The following is a 21,225-nucleotide window of genomic DNA, read 5'->3' on the forward strand; positions in this document are numbered from 1 at the left end:
GTCTCTCCCGAAAAGGGCAGCACTCGCCGCTCCACCGCGCCTGTATTTCAGCATACCAACTTGCAAATACTCAGGAGGACAACGCTCGATTGGCGGCGATTTTCTTTTCAACCGCGTCGATCGCTTGCTTTTTTCACCCCCCCTCGTTTCGTGTCGTCTCGAAAAGCCGTCCAATTTCTTTCGCGTATACGTGGTTGACAAACGATTGAAACAACGCGGCGACGGTATCGAGAGGAGGAGGAGGAAGGTCTTCGATCGAGAAAAACGACAAATTTGGAGACAGAATTGAACCGATTTCCTTCCTAGCCATTAGAATCAATCCGCTTTTTCGATCGTGTTATTTCATTCGTTCCATTCGTATTTCTAAACATTCGCTCGATAAAAGGATTTTCAACGCTTTCGAAAGAATATTTGATAAATCGGTTACCACCACGTTCATCCACTATTTCAAAATTATAGATCTCGATAATAAATAAAAATGATATCAAAATTTGATTGGAAGGAAGAAAAGAAATGGAGAATCTTAAAGTGGAAGAATTTCGCGGAGATGGAAAATTCGCGTCTCCGGAATCGGTTGTTCCGAAGAGTATCGAGCATGAGATTGAGACGCAGGAGGAACGTGAGTTCAACCCTGGACGGTCCGCGGCGCGCGGCGGAATGACAGCCTCGTGACACCGCCGTCGCGGCGCCACCGTGTTCGGGTCGGCGGATGGGCGTCGTTGACGTGGAGGCGCGTCGGTGGCGATTGGCGGAGAGAGAGGCGGTGGATTGGAGGAAAATCGAGGATGGGCAAGGCGATGCGGGCAGGCTGGTCGTTGCGCCGTGTCCGTGGCGGCCACACCCACCACGAGAATCTCGAGGCCCGTCCCCGTTGGGACCCGGCGGCACGCCGCTCGAGCCGGCCCTGACACATTCGACAAGCGGCGCCGTAACGGGAAGCAACGCGCGGCTAGGGACCTCGAAGGACCTCTCCTCTCGGTCACGAGACGCCCTACCGACACTTTCGTGCCCACGATATACCGCACCACGCTGCTCAGATTACTCGACGCGGCGTGGATCCCAGCCTCGATCCCGCTTCATCCCAAGTGGATCGTTCCACGATCTCTCGGAGGAGGAGGAGTGGCTGGCGCGCGTTCACGCCGGGGATCTTGGACCGAGAAAGGGAGAACGGGGCCGGATATTATTTCGGAGAGGAGAAATTTCCCCTCGGAACATTTGTCCGCCGTTTCTTCGCGACTACGCCGCGCCGCGCGATATAATAAGTGAGACGACGATGGAGAGAGTGAGCGAGTTTAGTGACTGAACGCGAACCACGAACGACGAAGCCGATACGAACCAACGTGTTTTCGTAGAGAGGAAAAGATAGAAAGAGGGGAAAAACAGTGGTGAGTGGAAGGAAGAAAAAAAGGAAGGAAGAAAGGAAGGAAGAAACGAAGAGAGGATCGAGGGTGTCGGAGGTAAAATCGGAGGAATCGTGAAAAATCGAGACGGGCGATTTAACGGTGTGAAATGGTCGTCGTCGTGTCGAGAGCATAGAAGGACACGTATATAATATATACACATATATATATCGATGATCGAGGAAGGAGGAAGAGGGATCGAGATCGAGAGACTCGATTGATGGTCTCCCGTGAGGAAACGTGGCGGTGGAGAGGAGCGTTCTGACCGAGAGGTTACGATCTCTCTCGATCAGCCGCGGCGAGGAAGGTTCTCGCGAAGGGTGGCAACGAGAAGGAGAAAGCCTGTTGCCCCAGGAGAGTCCGTACGGCCTCACGACGCGGTCCGACGAGTGGAGCGGTCTCCTGCCCAGCTCCACGATCGTGGGTGCTGGGGGGTCGCCATGGCTCGGGCTCGGCGCAGGGGGTGGCACGGGGGCTACCACCGGGGGCGGAAGCCCCGTCGAACTCGAGGGCCACTGGGGACGTAAGCTGTACGGGGCGAGTGTAGCTCCGCCACCGCCTCCGCCTCATCACCACCCGCGGGCGCCTCTCGTTTTCGCGCCTCAGGACATGAGGCAGATACTCAAGGAGGAACCGGTGCCACGTGCTTGGCCGCAGCCCGCGCTCGCCGACAACGGGACGTGAGTATACCTCTCCTCTTCTCTTTTTCTTCTTTTTTTCTCTCTTCTCTTTACTCCTCCCTCGTCTTCGTTCCATATCGAGGTAAAAGTGGATCGATCCGATATTGAATATCTCTACGACAAATTGTAACTGTGGGACGAGAGTTTTCTTCGTTCGTTTTCCGTTTTACGAGCAATGTATCGTTAAGGGTAGATTTATTCGGATAGATCGGACAGATTTTTCGAAGAGAACGCGCGCCTCGTGTGTCAAACAATCCCGGATCGTTTGCAACGCTGTTAATTCTCTTGGAAATTTGCCGGAAAAATTCGCCGGGGAAAGTATATTTCGCGTAAATAACGCGCCATCGCGGTGTCGCGATCCGTCGGATAGAGAGCCGGTGTATCGTTTACATTGCGCGCAACGAGGAGGGGAAAATATTTACGCAAATATTTAGGAGAAAAGATAAAATTGAATAATAATAATAATTTTAAAATGTCCAATTAGTTAGACGCGTAGATATTTCTTATCGTTATTAACCAAGTATGAAACGAAATTCTTGAAAATATAGAAATTCGGAAAAATATCGAGAAAATATCAGCAATGATAGACGAGGAAAAAAGATCGAGTATCTATCTGGGATGAGAGAATCGAAAAACTTTTTATTTTTCTCTCTTCGAATTCGAGGACACGTCCGAATTATGACGCGTCATCGGGGAGCGACAATGTCTCGTGGTATTTCGTGCCACGCGAACAAATATCCAGTTTATCTTTGGAAACGGAGCGTTTCAAAGCGGTTCACACGTAGCTGCATTTGGCGAACGATAAACCGTGCTTTATTGCAGCCTCGCTTAAGGGATTTGTACGACGTGCAAACGACGAAGGTACAGATACGCGGACTCGAGGAGGTAAACCGAGAGCGGCGGGTCGGGGGGCTCGCTAATCCAATAGCGGTTCTCTTAACTAACCCCTTCCAAGTGGCGTGACACGGGAAGTGGGCGACCGGAATCGAGTTAATGTAATTGAGAATTTTAGCGCCTTTTGCTCTCCTCCCCTTCCCTTCCCTCTTTCGCTCCATCCGTTTTTCCTCCTATTCCGCCCTTTCCGCGTCTCAAGGAAACACCGAAAAATTATCGCGGCTTAACGCGGCTTTAACCACGAATTTTATAGCTCCATTTTTTTTTTTTTTTTTTTTGCGATACTTTATCGAATCGATCGAGCTATCTTCGATTGAAAAAAAGAATAACGATTCGTTTCACCGCACGTAGTATCGATTAGTAAAGAGAAGAGAGAGAGAGAGAGAAATAACACGACTGAATTAGATATATTCGTTAAGTGAGGAGTAATCGAGTAAAATACGGACAATGACTTTATCCCCCGTTGTTTTTAATGTTAATTCGATCGTCCTGCTGCTCGATGCGCGTAAAATTTCGCGTTAATACAATTTTATACGAACTCGTTGTAAATTAATAAATATCGGTAATACGCGTGACGCGATCGCGTATTTTATTATGAAAAGCGTTCGAAATTTCATTTTAACGTTCGAATATCTATCCTCGGTTTAAATCGGTTAAAAATTGAATAATCGCGACTGTTTTCGATGCTTCGTTGAAACAAAAAGGAAGAGAAAAGACGAGGAAAATTGACTGGACGAGAGCGTTGGAATCGGTTTCCGTTCAAATTTCAACCGTGGAAAGTTTCATTTCCTTGGCGAAAAGAGAGAACCGGGCGCGAGAAGAGTACGTCGACTCGGAGAGAGGGGGTTGCGAAGCGGGGGTTGGCGAAACTGTTTTAAAACTCCCAGCAAACAGGCATAAACTCTCACGCTTTTTAAAAACCCCTAAAAAAGTTAGCCACCTAATGAAGCAGTAAAGCATCCGTGGTGTTCCGAGCGAGGGACGAGTTGCGTGGAAAAACAATGACTTTCCCTGCTTTCGACTCTAGGGTCGAAAGTAAAAGGAATATACGACGAAGGGAAAGTTGTAAAGCGATTGTTGCTTTCGCAAATCGGTGAATACGTTTCACGTTTTTGTGATCGTAACGAAACTTTTGCTCTGTATTTATCCGCAAAGTTAGGGGAAATTTTCGTTTCGCGGAATTAATTGGGAAAGAAAAGTTGAAAGAGACGTTCGTGCGCGTAATAAAAGCATATATGTATATATAACATAAATGTGTATAACAAAAGCGAGTGTGGGTGAACGAATTAATAAATTTTTGTCGGACGAGGCAGTGAAATACGGCATTAAATTGAACAGCATCCGCGGGAACGCGGGCTAGTTGCGAATTACATTCGGATATATTACAAATTGCTCATTATCTCCACGCGCATTATGAATCACGTTGGTGGGTGCAAGCGTAAATAGACTGCGCTTCGGCCAACTCGTAATAACTAACGCCCGGTGGTATACATTAACTGCGGATTTATTGTAATTCTCCGCGATTGCTTTATCCACGAATTCGTAACCGTATCCGTGGATATTCGTATTATCCGCATATTTCGCCCGTAATGCATTGTGCGCAAATAGCATAGGTTTGCGGCTCGCGTGTTAAAGTACAGGATATAGCCCGGACGATCATTCGACGATCTGCGCTTGCAAATTGCCAACGCGTCAATATTTACACCGTGGCAAAAATCGTTGTTCGCCACGTTTTCGCCAACGCGATCGAATAATCGAAGAAAAGATACGCCATCTTCTCGTTTCGACTCCATATTTTCTCTTTTATCTCCATAAGTTTCTCCTCGCTCGCTTACTTTCGATATTTGAAAAAGAAAACGCGTTATACAATTATGCGTATGAATATATATATATATAGAGAGAGAGAGCCGCGACTTCTAAATTGGGAATCCATTTGGATCGTGACCGAATTCCTCCTCCTCGTTTTTAACTCGAATCTTTGAGCCTGGGTCCCGCCTCGATTTCGTCTCTCTCTTTCTCTCCCTACTTTTCCTTAAATCGACATTTTCCTAAGAGCGCGGAGTAACGCTTCCCTGCCGCCAGCACACCAATGGGCGCAACGATGCAGGGAAAAACTGGTATCGCGCGAAAAGAACACCTATCGCGTCCTACATCTTCATTTGCGTATTTGGCGCGCGGCGAGTATCGGTTTATCTTTGTCGGCCGATCGAATCGCAGAATCGAGTCGAAAGAAAAGTTACGCGGACGCAGGGAGTTTGTGTCGTTCGGTTGTGCCTCGAGGCCGAGCGCGAATGCACGTTGCGCCCCACCGATCAACCTTATCTGCTATCCGAAAGCGGGCGCGTGGCAAATTGTTCTACCTGCCTGCCTACCTGCGAATCCGGCAATCCCACCTGTAATTATCACCTCCGCTCGCACGGCCTCCGAGCGTCGTTGGTTACACCCGCCACCTTCTTTCCGAGGAAGGACCCGCAGAAAAATATACGTCGGGAGTGGGGAGAGAAATGCGAGGATTACTTATGTGTTGTCGGATTTATTACATTTCTTTTTAAATAAACCGTTTCAACCTGTTTATCCTCCTCTATCTATTTAATCTGACAATACGGATTTTTAAACATTTCTTCTTCGTCGTTTTCCAATTTCGTTGTGAATCGTCGATTCGGCGCACAATAAAATAGAGGGATATCGACGCAAAGCGATGGTAATTTTTACAAAGAGGGTAATTGATTGTTACGTAGGAAAAAATAGCGAGGAGAGGAAGAGAAAATTTGAGACAAATTATATAGACAGGGTGTAATAAAAGATAAGGGGCGGGGCGCGTTATTATTGGAACGTGGACGATCTTGAAACCGCGAAACCGTGGGCCGCCGCAATTCGCAATAGTTTGGAAAAAGGTGCGCGACAGTATTGCACCGCAGGTGATAATGTAAAGGCTTGGCAGGACGAGGCTACACGTTATATAGGAATTGGTGCATGGCAAACGGGGCAAAATAATCGGACGTCGAGAGTTATGGGGCGCGAACCGGCGGCCGGTTAATCAGCCACCGATAATTATCGACACGGGCAGTACATCACTACCCTCCCAGCCTCCCCACCACCCCACTGGCCTCCTTCCCTCCGCCAGACCCTCTCCTCTCTCTCTCTCTCCGCATCCGATTCACCACCCTCTTCGCCCTCGAAACACCCGAATCCCGAACCCCTTCTAACCCTCTCCTCCTCCTCCTCCTCCTCCTCCTGCTCTCTGCCTCCTCTGCCTGCCGGCAGACCGACATCCCACCGCCTGCCGTGACAAACGCACCGCCGATACCATCATTTATTTCGCAAATGTGCTGCAAAACTGCCGCTATTCATTTTCGCTCCAGTCGATTCAGTTTTCCGCTCCGAGAGCCCGTCCTGATGCCAGTGCGCGCGCTGTTCCGCGCACACGCGCCATCGCTTTGTCGCCGCGCCCGCGATCACCGATAATGCGATTTCTCCGCGCCGCTTTTTAACCGTCGCAACCTCTGCGCCGCGTTCGAAAGATTCGCGCTCCTTTTCATCCCACGCCCTCCCCTTCTTTTATCCCAAAATTTGAAAGTCTAGGAAAAATTTCATCCCACGCCCTCCCCTTCTTTTATCCCAAAATTTGAAAGTCTGGGAAAAATTGGGATCGAAAGATCTAGGCTAGTTCGTAGCAAAGTATGCTTTATTTTCCTGTCTATCTTTCACCTTCGAACGTTTCATCGTCAGTCGCTTATCGAGCGAACGTTTCTATCGTTTCGAAGAATCTGTTGCGCGATAATTTTTATGGATGGGTCTGAGCGAAGGAGAGGATAGAATTACGCGTTTACACGAAACAGAGAGTGGTTACGTTTCAGTATCTGTAATAGGAGAAGAGATAGGTTTTAAACAGAAGCGTTTTACGAAACGATGCAATGGGAAACGTAATCGACGTTCACTGGATTTCGCTCCGAATCGAAATAACGAAATAAAAAAGGGGAGGCACGGAGGTCCGGCGAAAAGTCACGTTCCGAGGAGGATGAATCGGAGCGTTGGACGCGAACTGTGCGAAGTGGCGCAGCGGAAAAGGGGACTTTCCGTGCCATTACTCAAAGATGGCATTGGAGTCCGGTGGCCTAATCTCGGCACATGAGACCTTAATGGGATTTTAAGGCGTCGAGGCCACCTGCGCGCTCCCCCACGGACAACCTCGTTTGTCTTTCCTCTCTGCCAGTTTTGGCCATTCTTATTCCATTCAAGGCCGGATAGGATATACACCTATTCCGCCCTACGGTGCAGGATCTCACTTGTGACGTCCGAGTTTGGTAATCGCTCATCGCTCGCCTTGTATTCCAATACACGCGCGTTATTCATACGATCCTACTCAAATGCTTGCGATTCCTCAATACAGTATAGACAGAGGGAGAGAGAGAGAGAGATCGAAATTGGAGCGATTGAATACAATTTTTATTTCGGAGAATTGCACGTTTGTTTACGCGGTGTTGGGAAAGATTAAATAAACCGTAAACGGTCGAACGATGTAATAAAATTTATATTTTTTAAATTTCAGGGTCGGCGTCGGCAGGGCTCACTTCGAGAAACAACCACCGAGTAATTTGAGAAAAAGTAACTTCTTCCATTTCGTGATCGCTCTTTACGATCGACACGGACAACCGATCGAGATAGAGAGGACCTCTTTCATGGGTTTCGTCGAAAAAGATCAGGTAAGAGAACAAGGACACTTCCTCATATATATATATATATATATATATACACAAGTGCAAGGGATTCTAGAAGGTAAAGAGGGAAAAATCGAGATCTCGCGGATGGATGAAAAAATCGGGAATCATTGGTTAATAATCAAGTTAAAATTAAGCGATGGCGTCGAGTGACAAGTTTGGAATTTCAATGCGTAGTCCCCGTTTTCCCCATGAGGTTAAGTGGAAAAAGGCGAGGTGGACCTTTATGACATGAGGGAATATCGTGCGAGCGTGCGCTTATCTCGATAATTGCCGTTTCCATCGGGGGCGACGTCAAATATTAAACGGCTCCGCCTATACGTATACATATCGATAGTCGGCAGGATACACCTCCAGCTTTTCCAGCAATTAGTCCGACAGGCGAAAATCCATTGGCCGCGTGAGAAATGGACGGGCGCGATCGTAGGAGCATCCATGTTGTCACGCGAATCGAGCCAACCTACGAATAATAACCGGCCTTTCCATTTTCTTTCCTCCGCCGTCTCTCTCTCTCTCTCTCTCTCTCTCTCTTTCTCCTTCTCCCTTTTCCTATCGCAGATCCTATCTCTTCCAACATTCGTTACTAAATCGTTGTGCCGTTGAAAATACGTCCCCGAGTGAACAACTATTATATTCGATTATTCGCCCAACGTCTTAGCTTTAAATATTTAGATCGATACGCGTCGAATTTTAACGAAACACCGTTCGAAATGTAAATACAAAGTAAATAAAAATAATAGTAAAAGGGAAATGTTAAGGGGAGGGAGAATGTTAATTCGAATTTTTTTGGAAAGTAAATCCAATGTTATTTTTCATTGCGCTCGAAGAAATGGCAAGAATTCCAGCAAATAAAGTCATTAATACGTGCTTTTCTTCAACCTCTACATTTTTCTTCCTTCGAGAACGCATTAATTAAAAAGCAATCGATCGGTGTAAATGCAAATTTCTTCGATCGTACGGTTTTCTCCCTGATTGATTCGTAACAGTAGCTCCCGAGCATTCTTAATTCATTTTTACGACGATTTTCCCAAGTTTTTGTGCCATTTAAACCGATAAATAATTTATATATCCGCAAAGAGAAACGAGATCCGCGTGGAAAAATACGCATTAACTAATAACTCGCGAATTCAAAATCCGGTAACCGCGAACGATCTTTCTTTCTACTTTTTTCTCCAGACATCCGGTTACCCCTCGCTTTCTTGCAACGGTGAAATCCCAATGATCTTTCAATTAAACTTATCAGTTATCGAGATGATGTATAGATATTAGAAGCATAAGAGATTGAAATGAAATCTCGCTGATAAGTCGCGACCCCGTGCGAAGAACGGGAGTCCGCGAGCGGGACACGATTGACAGCGGCGCAGTCATCGTTAGAGCTCCACTTTCTATTGGTCAATTAGTATAGCTGTTTAAGGAAAAGCTGACTGCCACACGCGATTTAACGCTCATTCTTGCGCAAAAGAAATCCCTGTGTAACCGCACTGGTGCAGAGAGAGAAACAGAAAGAGAGAGAGAGAGATCGTTCGTGCGGACGACCACGCGAATGGTCGCGTATCCCTTCCACCGTGCGCCTCGAACCAGTACGAGTTTGTACATCGTAAATCGATTACCCGTGTATATCATAGAACACTCGAAACGTCAGATACATGACAGAAGTCCAGATCCACGATATAAGGATAAATTACCGCGACGCGAGTGTACGTGCGATTGCACAGACGTAGAATTTCGAACGGACTCTGCTACCTCTCTCTCTATCGATCAAATCTCTATTTCGTAAAACCATTTTCGTTCGTCTCCTTTCTATTCGCCACTTTAGTTTCGTCGACCCACGCGTTTCGCCTTTTTCCACGCCTCCTAGAGACTGTCTAAAGATTAAGAAGATTTGAAATTTTAATTCCTCGATTTAGGTGTATTTTTTTTTCCACACCTACTCGAAATTACACCCCTGATTAAACTCTCGAATATTGCACGTTTAACATCCCGCTAAATTAAATTGGATCAAAGGCCTGAAATGCAAATGGAAACGAAAAGAGGCGCAAAGGAACAACACGTTGGAACTCATTTGCGAGTCGGGGTAGAGGACAAGCGTACTTTCTATTCCATCTTCGATTTGCATCGGCTATCTTGATATCTCCATTCCCCCCTCCACATACCTCCTCGCAAGAGGAGACGTCTATATATATAATTCACGGTGAGCAGGACAGTTGCATAGCCTCCCTATTAATTAGGGTCGTGCACCGTAAGCATAGATCAGACCCCGTTTTGCGTTTACCAAACGCGCGTCCAGCAGCATCGAAATATATGTACATCGATCGCGTACATTTTTTGAAAAATGAGAGATCATCCCCGCCAATCATTCCGATAGACTCGATCGACTAGGTAAACTCTTTTATCGCGATGCAAACGCCCGTGTGTGTGTGTAAATAGGAGCATGGCGACGTTAGTAATAGCGGGTGGGATACCAGTTCCCGGAAACCGATGCCCTACGTAAATAAAAGGAGGGGTATCTCCCCTCCCCCCTCTTCTTTCTCCGTCCCCATTCGCTTTTTACTCGCGTTTAATTAAAAAGTAGTCGTGGATCGAGCGCGTGTACTATGCTACACGCCTGATTAACGTCCATCGTGCGAATTTAAAGATTAATGGCGGACGTCAGGAAAAGAGTCGGTACTTGCTATGCAGAGTACGCACGGGTGGGAAGGAGAAAGAAGGAAGAACGATGGATCAAAAGTTCGATAGGGAAGATCGAGCAATTATATCGGGTGTTAATTTCGTTCATTGCTTACTCTACTGCCAGGAACAATCGATCTTTTCAATCGACGATTTCGGGATGGAAAGGGGGGGAATTCGTAACGAATCGAGATTAACCCATTAATCGCGTTAATTTTTCGTTCGAACGAGCTCGTGTGCGTTCTCGAAAAAGATTGCGTTACGCGTAAATGTCGTGGCCGTGAAACAGGGAGAGGGAGGGGGGTGGTCGAGGGTGTTGGAGGGGTTGTGGAGGTAGTTGAAAATGCATTACCGCGGCTGCGGCATATGGCGCGATGCACGCATGACTCGTCAACAGGGCAGGATGATAATTATGCATCGCACGCCATACGTAATGGCACGGGCTCTTACCGGCACATCAAGAAATTAATAATTAGCGTGAGGTGGAGCAGAGCCGACCAGCGCGCCACAGTTGTTACGTCACGGTGCACTTAATTAAAATAGAACGGGGGTGTGAAGAACGCGCGCAACGCCTGAATCTCCGCTCCTTCGCCTGCTTGCAGCGGGCCTTCCTTTCAGGGTTTCGAGCCGAATTTACCGAGATTAACGAGATTTAACGTCTGGAAACTCTCGCTCTCGTGCCGATTTAATGGATCGGCGAATTGGCCTGGACGCGTTGTAAATTGAAAACACGGCTATGTTTCGTTGAAGATGAGCAGTTTGGAGAGAATCGGTCGATCTCCAACCATCTTACGTGCTGATATTTGCTAAATCGATCTTGTACTTTGATCCGATTATATATTTTTTTCATTTTCCTTTTTGTTAAAATGATGCAAACGAGATGTTGTTATTAACGTTTATACGTTTGTTCGTAGGAATCCGAAGGACAGAAAACGAACAATGGCATTCAGTATAGCCTGCATCTGTTGTACTCGAACGGTGAGTAAACCGAATCATATTAATTATGAGTCATCGTATCAATTTACGAATACCAAATTGCGGTCTACAGTATTTCTAAAATGTACATATTATCAAAGCTGTACGATCGGATTATTAATCGATTCGCGTTTGAATTTCATCTCGTGAGGGGAGGGGGGAAGAAAGAAACGCGAAATCGTAAGAAACATTGGCCGATAAATATTGGGTGAGACGAGATGGCGATGAAACGCGCGTGTTAAAACGGCGAGAAGAAGAGAGGGGGGAAGAAAAAAGTTACTCGGAATTTTATTGGAAAAGAAATACTACGTATACTACGATTGGAAATGGATTCGGTCGATTTGGAAAAAAAGGAAGAAAAAAATTGGTTTCGAGTCAATCTGGAAGAGAGCGAGCCACGCGATAATCCCATCCGAAGCGACGATGACGGGCCATCAACATTCCGCGCAAACACTCGGTCTCGGAGGGGAGCTAAAAAGCTGAGGAAGTTACGAGTGCAACAGAGACATATTTTATGTCACTGGTCCAGGTTCGACAAAAAAGACTCGAGTTTCCGTCGCGAAGAAACCGTTCGAAACGTCTGTGCGTGAACGAGCGGAGAACGAAGGAAAGAAGAGAGAAACGAGGGAGAGAAAAGGGAGCAGAAGAAGAAGCGGATGATCCGGAGGTGGTCCAACCGGCAGAGAGAGAGAAAGAAAGAGACTGTTCAAAAACGTGCTCGTATTATGAACATATTAAAAAGCCACAAGGCGCTATCTGCTGGCTTTCATTCCAGACGTTTTTTCAACCCGTGTACATCGGGAACAAACGTCAACCTTCCGCGGTGCTTTCTTTATCTTATCCGTTTCTTGCCCGTTTCTCATGCCTCTTTCTCTCGCGAGCGACCATCTTCCCCTCGCGTTTCTTTTCCACTTCCCCTTTCTCTTTTCCGCGGCTCATACCATCAGCCTTCTTGCCTCTGCCGTTTGCGAGCCGATCAATCAATGCGAGATTTTTGCGTTGGCACGACTGACTGAGGGGCCGCCCTGCCATCTATGGGCACTAAAACGTGTTGCCAACATTGCAAACAAGAAATAACTAACTATCCCTACCTATACACAATACCTAATGCCGTGCCTCTGCCCACCTTCGGGTTCCTAGATTCCACCGCTCCCGCTTACCTTACTTTCGTAGGTAAATAAACCAACCAAGCCTCCTATATTTTCCTCCGTTTCGCAATCCCCGCGATTTCCACCGCTTTCTCGAAAATACAAAATTTTTGAATTATGCATCGCGTTCGCAATCGCGTAATGTAACGTTTCATCGAGCCTCGACACCGCGAAAATGCTAATCGAGGCCCATAAAACGTCGAATGGTTGTACGCGGAGCGCGCGAAGGGGGAACAGGGCGATTCTCAATGAGCGGGTGATGCAACCGAACGTTACGATATAACGGAGCCCATACGTCTTCCATCGAGGCACCGGTTATGTCCTTTACAGCGAATCGATAGATCGTCGCGGCTCTGATTTATGCCTCGATCCGGAGATCGGTGTCCGCCGATGTTCGGGATCGTCGCTCGAGAACGACTCGCCTCCTATAAAAGTTTCATGCACGAAATACTTCAGCCGTCCGGCTTTTATATCGGAAGAAGACAAATTGGCGCTTGCTCGCGCCAATCCCCCCCCAACTCCCGTCCTCTCCTCGCATATGCCGCGATCGGATCCGTGCGCATTCCGTGTCCGAGTCCGTCACCGATCCCTCGCCAATAAATCTATAATTAAATAATAACGATAAACGGGAGGAACACGGGGCTACCGTTCGAGTGACGACACCGCTTCTCTCCATATCAGGTTCTGCTTCTTTTTGCCGCATCTCCTCCCCCTCCCCCTCCATCTCCTCTCCCTTCCGTTTCATTCGATTTCTTTCATTCCTCCCGTTCTCCGTCTCCCTTCCATCCCATTCGTTTCGCCTGTGCTCCGCGAGACGAGGTGGCTCGCGATCTCGGCGAAGGGGGGCAGGGAAGAGACGGAGAGACGGAGAGACGTGGAAATAGAATGAACGGCGCGGGGTTGGAATATAACGGCTCGTAATAAGAGCGCCGCTGATTAAGGATGCCGATCGGGACGAATAAAATGGGCGGTGTCCGCTTCTTCGATCGGTTCTTGCGCCCGTTCAACTTGGTTGCCTAGTTATGCTAATACGAACGGATCTATCTGCCTCCTCTCAGCAGGACTTGGCACGCGATACCGCTTCTTACGCTACCTTTCTTCTTCTCCGTCTTTTGCCTTTGTCATCGTCGTCGTCGTCGTCGTTGTCTTCGTCGTCGTCGTCGTCGTCGCGAAACACGTACGCTTCGATTCCGTCGCGGGATCGCGCTTCGTAATCGTGGTGCTCCCTTTTAAACATGCATCGGCGCGCTTGCATAAATGAATTCGACGAGTGATTTTATACCTTGTCTTGTTTACATACCGAGAACGGAGGAGCAATCTTCGTTATCCGATGGACGAGATTTTATTAAGCGAACGGCTTCTTCCTTGCTTCTTGATCCGTGGAATCGAGTAACAAAAGTTTCGAGCGTTTTGCATGCGACGATCTCTTCTTCTCGATCAAAAAAAGAAAGAAAAAAGAGACTAAACTAAACTCGAACGCGATACAGATACGATAAAGTTTCCTTTACGAAAAAGGAAACGTTGTGGATTCCACGATACGATTCCGAAATTTGAAATTCTATTCGAAAGATTGGAAAGAAAGTATAATAATAAAAAAAAGAATGAGTCGCAAAATAATTTTAAAATCGGAAAATCCCATAATCCATGCAAACTTCGAGTATTATTATTATTATTATTATTATTATTATTACGAGCGAGATATATATATGAATTAAGAAGGAAGAAAAAAATGTGTACCGCAATTCCGGGAGAAACCTCTTTATAAATTTACCGATAAAGGTAAGAAATAACGACGAACCGCGTTATCTTTTATTTCGTTTCCTTCCTTCCTTTTTAAATCGCGTTTAAAACATCTCTCGAGTAAAAAGCGGCGTTGCGCCTAAAACTTGCCAGGGGATGGGGAGGAATTTTCAAAAATTTCTCCACCGATATATTTCTTACACAAAACGGACGAGAATACTGGATTCTATACATAAACTATATATAATAATAATAATAATTGAGGGAAAAAAGCACGGATAAAACGATGATAATAAAAGAAACTCGATCTCCACGATGCCCGACTCCTGAATCGAATCGAACAACAACGATCGCCGGCCGAAGGTTTGAAAAACAAGACACTGGGAAACGGCTCATAACCGCAATAAATCGTGGAAACCGCTAACATTCCGCTCTAATGACAGAAATCGTTTCATCCTCGCAAAACAGTTAACAATTCGATCGTGCGTACGACCGTTTTCCAATCAACCTCGCCGTAATCGACGTTCCTATTGTGCTCTATCGCCGTATCCTTCTCTCTCTCTCTTCTCTCTAGAAAGCAAGCAGAGAGAGAGAAGGAGAGAAGAGGCAAGTAACTTCCGGTAAAGCCGCGACGGTTTCTCGAGGTAATTTGTGAGCTAGTTTCGGCCGGAATATCGTAATCCATGGCAACGTTATGCGGCGTGAGAGCCTGGTCCTCCTCCTCCTCCTCCTCCTCTGGTAGCCGGCGGGAGTCTGGCCAGTCTTATGTCCGGATTACTCGGCTTACCGGACACGCGAGGCCGGAAGCCACGAGGGTGTCTGTCCAAAATACTCCCCGGGATTACTCCCCCTCCCGCGCAGCACGCCGTTTCGAAAACTTGCTTCCGAGCCGCGGAACGCGATATAAACATCGAAGCTATGAACGGTTCGACCACCGATAACGGATACACCAATAACCAAGCACGGGGTAATACGAAGCGCGGAGCTCGATCGCGCGACAAAATTGCTCGTTCCGCGTAATAAACTAGCTAGCGCGCACAGCCTAGCCCGGGTAGGTAATAACGAATCAACCTGTCCCTAATGGATGTAATTTCGTATGATTAAAATATCCGAGGTTAATTTTAACGAGGCGAGTTGCGTTTCCCATTATTCGCCGCGTAAATTTCTTACACGCGTCTCTGCCGAATGTAACAATGGAAAGAAGACGGAGGGGAAAGGATATATATATCGAAACGATTTCCGATCTTCGATTTATGATCGATCGAGGAGAGTTGCGTTTACGAAAGCTTGCGAGGCGGTGGAAATAATTAACGCGCTACACGTACGAGAATTTGCGTCGCCGCGATGACTCGCGTGGAGACACGGCGAATCTGGTTGGCGAGGTAGGTCGGCCGAGTGTTGTACGTGGTGGTCGGTATACGAAGTACCGGGCTGGGCCCATGCAAAAACAACGGAGATTGTGCATACGTCCCCGGGGATGCGATCAAGCCGCTTACCTCGTCGTCCACCTTAAATGCTCCTTAATATGTAAGTTTTTCTGGAACGGTGGCCTTTCAGCGGCGCCGAACTTGTCAGAATTTGGACTCGTTTCCGTATTCGTCGTATTCCATGCACATCCGTCCGCGAATGCCTGCGCGCAACGCTCTTAACTTAATGGGCCTTCTTACCGAATCGATGAAAAACCCGCGGGGTAAATTGAATAAAGAGCAGCAGTAGTCTTTATATCAACGCACGGAAAAAAAAAAAAAACTGTTATTCGAAACTGCTTTCGGTTCCAAAAAGGGCGTAACTATTTATCTTTTGCAACCTGTGTTGAACACCGTCCTTTCCTACCCTACCGTCTTTTGGCATACGCTTATCGCGATACGCATCGACGTTGTCAACCAAATCGGTATTCCAGAGTCGTTATTTTTATAGAAAACGATCCTTCTCTTTTTTTCCCCTTCCCTCCTCCTCCTTCGTGTAACATATATACGCCTTTTGTATACGCCTTTTATTCACCAATGGTATATCTTCATTGTTGCAGGTGTTAGGCAGGTACAGGACATCTACGTGAGGCTGATCGACTCCGCGACCAAACAGGTAAGCATCGTTTTAATTCCTTTAATCGTCTCACGATATTTTAATCGGCCAGCGATCGCGATTCTCCTTTCCTCTCTCTCTCTCTCTCTCCCGTTTCCGCGCGATGAAACACTTGGAAAATAGGCCGAGCGGCGGAGTATTATCATCCTCGCTACAAGCACTTAATTTTCCGGGGGGTTGATTCCTACCCCTCGAGGAAAGCGGCGGCGGCCGCCGCACGTCTGCCCCATCCTGTTATCTGCGCCACGTGGCCAACCCTGCGCGCAGTCCGCGAACCACGTGTTCCCGACGACCCTGTACACAGGGCCGTAGATCCTGGCGCGGTGATAGGGGGGGCAAAGAGAAGGATCATAACCTTCGAGCAAACGCAAATACGGCCTGATCGCCACCCGCGATAAGTCTTTTTACTCGCTTCGAGGGCCCTTCTTTTGCCACCCGCCGATCAACCTTTCTCCGAAACGACGCTTTTCGCGCTTTAACCCCGCAGACGGATCGTATCGTCGAGCGCAAACAAACCATTTCTCGTCCAATCGTTCTCCAATAAACAAAGTAAACTTGTTTCTTTCTCGAAATTTTCCTTTCAAACTCGAACACGGTTTTTTCCCCACGCGAGATTTCGCACGAAGGGTTCCTCGTCTGTTTTTGCGGTATATACCTATTTTCTTGAATTATTTTGTTTCGTGTCGCGACCCTACCTTGCGTCTAAGTACCTATATAGGCACTTGCACCATTTTAGCAGATTAAATCATCTTGGGGTTGGTCGGTTACGGAGGTAAGAAGAGCAGTAGGGAGAAGAAGAAGGAGGAGAGGCGGTCGAGTACGAAAGGAAGGTTGGGGAAACAGAGAGCCGATGTTAGTTTTAGCTGATTAAATTACTAAGCCGTGGTGGCCTTGCGCCGGCAGAGACCGTTCTTCAATTCGCGATCCATTCCTTTTATTAATCGGATCCGAGTTGAATCGTGAGCTTGAATATCTTTCGTCAGGGACCGGTTATCTACGCGTTAATCTACCATTTAAAAGAACAAAGAGAGAGAGAGAGAGAGAGAGCGTAGAATTTTAACGGATAATTTTAATGAAAGATCGTTTGTATCCTTTTTTTTTTTTTTTTTTGAGAAAGGATTATTCATTGGAAGAGAAAAGATCGGTCGTTTTTATTTCTATCCGAGATCCGATAGAAATATATAAAAAATGTAAGTAGACGGGTGGAGAGGCATGGCAGAAACATCGGTAAGAGAATGAAACGGAATCTTGAACGGAGTGAAACGTCTCGATAGCGATTCTCCGCCCCGATTGTCCACGAGGAAAAGAAAAGCGGAAGTGATAGATGCCGGATAGGATACCCTTCCCGTCTCTATAGAGGGAATCTCGTGCCGGTAAAGGGAGTAGTAGAAAGTTGGATGGGGGAGAGGAGGCGGGATCGAAAACGAGAAAGCTGCAATTTATACATCAAAGCCTCGATTGAACGCGTCTCCTCCATTCTGGCAAAGCGAGAGGAAGACATACAGGCACGAGAATCGATATATATATATATGTATTTGCTCTGCCCGTGTATGGAGTTTCGCGAAACAACTCGTACGAAGTGTTTAGCAAATCTGGGTTGATGTGTTCTTACCGCGTATCGTGTCCTGCAAAATTTACAAATGCCCGCAGTCTCCTCTCCCCCCCTTCCTGGATTAAAAGCAAAAAAACTACACGTAACATTTAGTCCCGTACTACTACTTTGAAAACTAGCAATTGCTATAACCTCGCAATAGATGAAATAATGAGGACATTTTAAATCGCGATTTTCCGTGATCAAATTAATGGTTAATGAAATTTTCTTTTCCTTTTTAATCTTAGATATTCGAGAAGATTACGAAATCTATCTCTGTAATATATATATATATATGAACAAATCGATAATAAATAAAAAAATTATTTGAAAAAAAAGAGGGAGAAAAGGAAAATTGTAAAAGGAATATCGGAGAAAAATTTCATAGTTGAAGATGAAGGAGTTACGGTGGAGAAATTCCAATTCGGAAATGCGGCCGACTAGCTCGAGACCGAATCAAGTGGTCGGTTATAAATCCGCAATAATTGGCTACACCGAGCCGGCTGCTGAGCCCGTGGCGAAGCCCTCCTACCCTTAAGCTGTTCTTCAATTTCTTCGCTCCTGGCCAACCTGGGGGAGGGAGGGTAGTATCTATATCTACTTTCGGTAGCAGGGAGCACTCTCAGGGACGAGAAAGGGAGGGGAAAAAAAATACAGGATGTCGAGAAACTGGTGCGCGTTTCCTCTGTTGAAATTTCCAGAAAAATACGACGAGCAAGCTTGCACGTAGGAGGAGGAAGAGAGTGGCGTTGGATGCCGCGGCTGAATGGCGCTAACAACGTACGTTTGTAAGCGCTTGAGAAGGAACTTCCGGGTGGAGGGAAGAGGGGAGAAGAGGAAGGGCTGGAATGCGCTTTTTCGCAGGATTAAAAATGCTAAATTGTAATTAGTTCCGGGGATAAAAAAGCATTTACAGGGCGCGCATGGTATGGCGGAGGAAGCAACGAACCGCGTACCGTCGTTATTTTAAATGAATGAACAACAGGAAATTGTACCTAACCCTTTTAAGCTCCAACTTCCATCCGCCGCTGGAGATGATCAGTCGGAACTCTCTCTCTTTTTTTTTTCTTTTTCTTTTCTTTTTTTCGCGAAATATCACCCATGGGAATTCAGAAAGGAATCGAGAAAGGATTGATGTTGTTACGTCACACTCGTATATCGTTAAATCGATTATCGGTATCGAAGAAATATCTTCGTCGTTAAAAAACACGCGTGCTCTTGAAAAGGAGAGGAGGAGGAGGAGCGTATTGGCTAGTGAAAAGGGATAGGATAATCGAGCGAATCGAATCACGGTATATCGCCATTTGAACGTTCGTTCGATATAATGCTGAAATATGAGTATTTAACTATAGATTAAGGAAATAATAAGTTTCGAGATAAGTTAATCCTTGGCAGATAAGATGAGAAAGAGACGGGCGCGTCGCCTGTCCCCCAACCGATGGACGTGTTCTTCTCAGGGGTGAAAAGTAACATTGTATGCGCGTTGTTCGATGGTGTATACGTGAGGCGACAGGGGTTGCACAACCGGTAGAGGAGGGGGATTCCCAGGGGACTTTTCGAATCGATTCGGGATGGAAATCATTACGGCAGATTTGAATGACTATCTTCGTATTTATCTACGTACGTATCCTCCTCCCGTTTCTTTTCTTCCTCGTTCTACTGCCATCTTTGAAGAACAACTCGTCGTGAATAACGTTTTTTCGAGCATTTTCTTTCATTCCATTTTTTTTTTATTTCAAATTCCGACCTTTTAAACACGACAATAATGAAGCAATAATTGTTGAGATTATTAGTTAGATTATTTGGTAAATTAAAAAAAGATAGAAATAATTAAACGATTGCTCTTCTTCGATCGAACGAATCTGTGTCGTGATATGTATATATATTTAAAAACCAGCAGTGCTAGCATGTTATCGCTATTAGTCCTTCGTAAGTAATTCCCGTGGGAATTGGAGAGCGGCAGGGAGGACCAAATCGTTCCTATTGGGAGCTGAAGCAACGGAAGAAAGGCCTCCAAGGGGCTGATGTTGATTGGTCGCACCCCCAGGACGACATTTGACGATATTACTACTTGCAAACTCTGCTCGAACGAGTCATCTCTCTCTCTAAGATACTCTGATAACGCGCATACGCCGGCCGAAAGTAAAAGAAGCCCCTTTTTTCGGAAATCTTCGTTATTTTTAATCTTTTTAATTTTGAAATTTGCGCGTTTAAAATAGGCGAGCTATCGTTAATGATCTAATTACGTTTCAATCTCGTTTAGGATATTAATTAACGCGATACTATCAAATTTCGATTACCGGTGGAATTAACTAACAAGTTTTATGTTATACACCGATTATTGCATTACGACGAAATGATTAAATAAATATAGAAATTTCTTTGGAAAATGTTATCGAAGTACGATAACAACAAGATCTAAAGTATTTGGATACATTCGTGATCGATTCTATAGAAATGGAGAGAAAAAAAAAGGAAAGAAAAACGAGAAGTTATCGAGTGGTTCGCGAGAACGAGCAATGCGGTAAAAACTAATTGCTGAAAATTGTCCATAAGTGGAATAGATATACGTAAAATCAACAACGCGTACCTACGACGATGATTACCGGGCAAATAATGTCGTATCAGATGGTGTACATGACCCGGCGAATGATCGTTATACGTGTACAAACAAAAATTATTGCGAGTTGGTGTTAGACGCGTCGATAACCGATTATCATTTTAAATATACATGTGTAATTATTGGTTAAACAAATTATATTTATTTCGCGATTCAAAGAACACATTTAACCACGACGAGTATCGGTTCGAGATATCGGCTCTCTTTAATAGAACCGAAATTTTAGGAGTATAGTTAGTTGATTAAGTAACTCAATAACAATATTTCCGTGTCTTAGAGCAGGGGTTAATGCGTACGAGATGGATACTCGTATTAATTATTCACGATACAAATAAGATCGCATGCTGGCCAACGATTAGAAGTCGAAACGGCTGAGGGGCACGAAACGTTTTATACACTTCCTCTCGTTCTCCTCTATCGAGGAACAACGCGTGTACCGTACTCTTTTCCTTCTTTCGCCTCTCCTCTATCCGTTTCCCTCTTTCTTCCTTCCTTCCTTCCTTCCTTCCGTGTTTATTTTTACCCCTCTATCTCCGCTTCGACGGGGGGATCCTCCTCCTCCTCCTCCTCCTCTGATTTACCTTCCGCCGCGTACACAAGCATCGCGCCTCGTTTACGTTGCAATTCGGTTATTTTGTTCGTATAAATATTTGATGCCGTTTCCGAAAGTCACACCTAACCGCCCAGGCAAAATGTATTTGATATCGTTG

At 46.0% G+C, this 21,225-nt stretch overlaps 1 protein-coding gene across 5 annotated transcripts in view; it reads left to right on the forward strand.

The window, feature by feature from the left end:
* The first annotated feature begins 1,635 nt into the window (after positions 1-1,635).
* Positions 1,636-21,225, forward strand: part of LOC410694 (transcription factor collier) — a 66,203-nt gene continuing 46,613 nt past the window's right edge. For 4 of the 5 annotated variants that reach the window (XM_006571728.3, XM_006571730.3, XM_006571729.3 and 1 more), the window contains exons 1-4: positions 1,895-2,080; positions 7,524-7,677; positions 11,274-11,337; positions 16,249-16,304. In XM_006571728.3, coding sequence (XP_006571791.1) covers positions 2,010-2,080; positions 7,524-7,677; positions 11,274-11,337; positions 16,249-16,304 — 345 coding nt within the window. In that variant the 5' untranslated portion in view covers positions 1,895-2,009. Of the gene's footprint in view, positions 2,081-7,523; positions 7,678-11,273; positions 11,338-16,248; positions 16,305-21,225 lie in introns of all 5 variants that reach the window. The other variant, XM_026443658.1, reaches the window with a different exon arrangement.

This window comes from Apis mellifera, linkage group LG1, assembly GCF_003254395.2.
Source record: "Apis mellifera strain DH4 linkage group LG1, Amel_HAv3.1, whole genome shotgun sequence".
NCBI classification, from domain to species: Eukaryota; Metazoa; Arthropoda; class Insecta; order Hymenoptera; family Apidae; genus Apis; species Apis mellifera.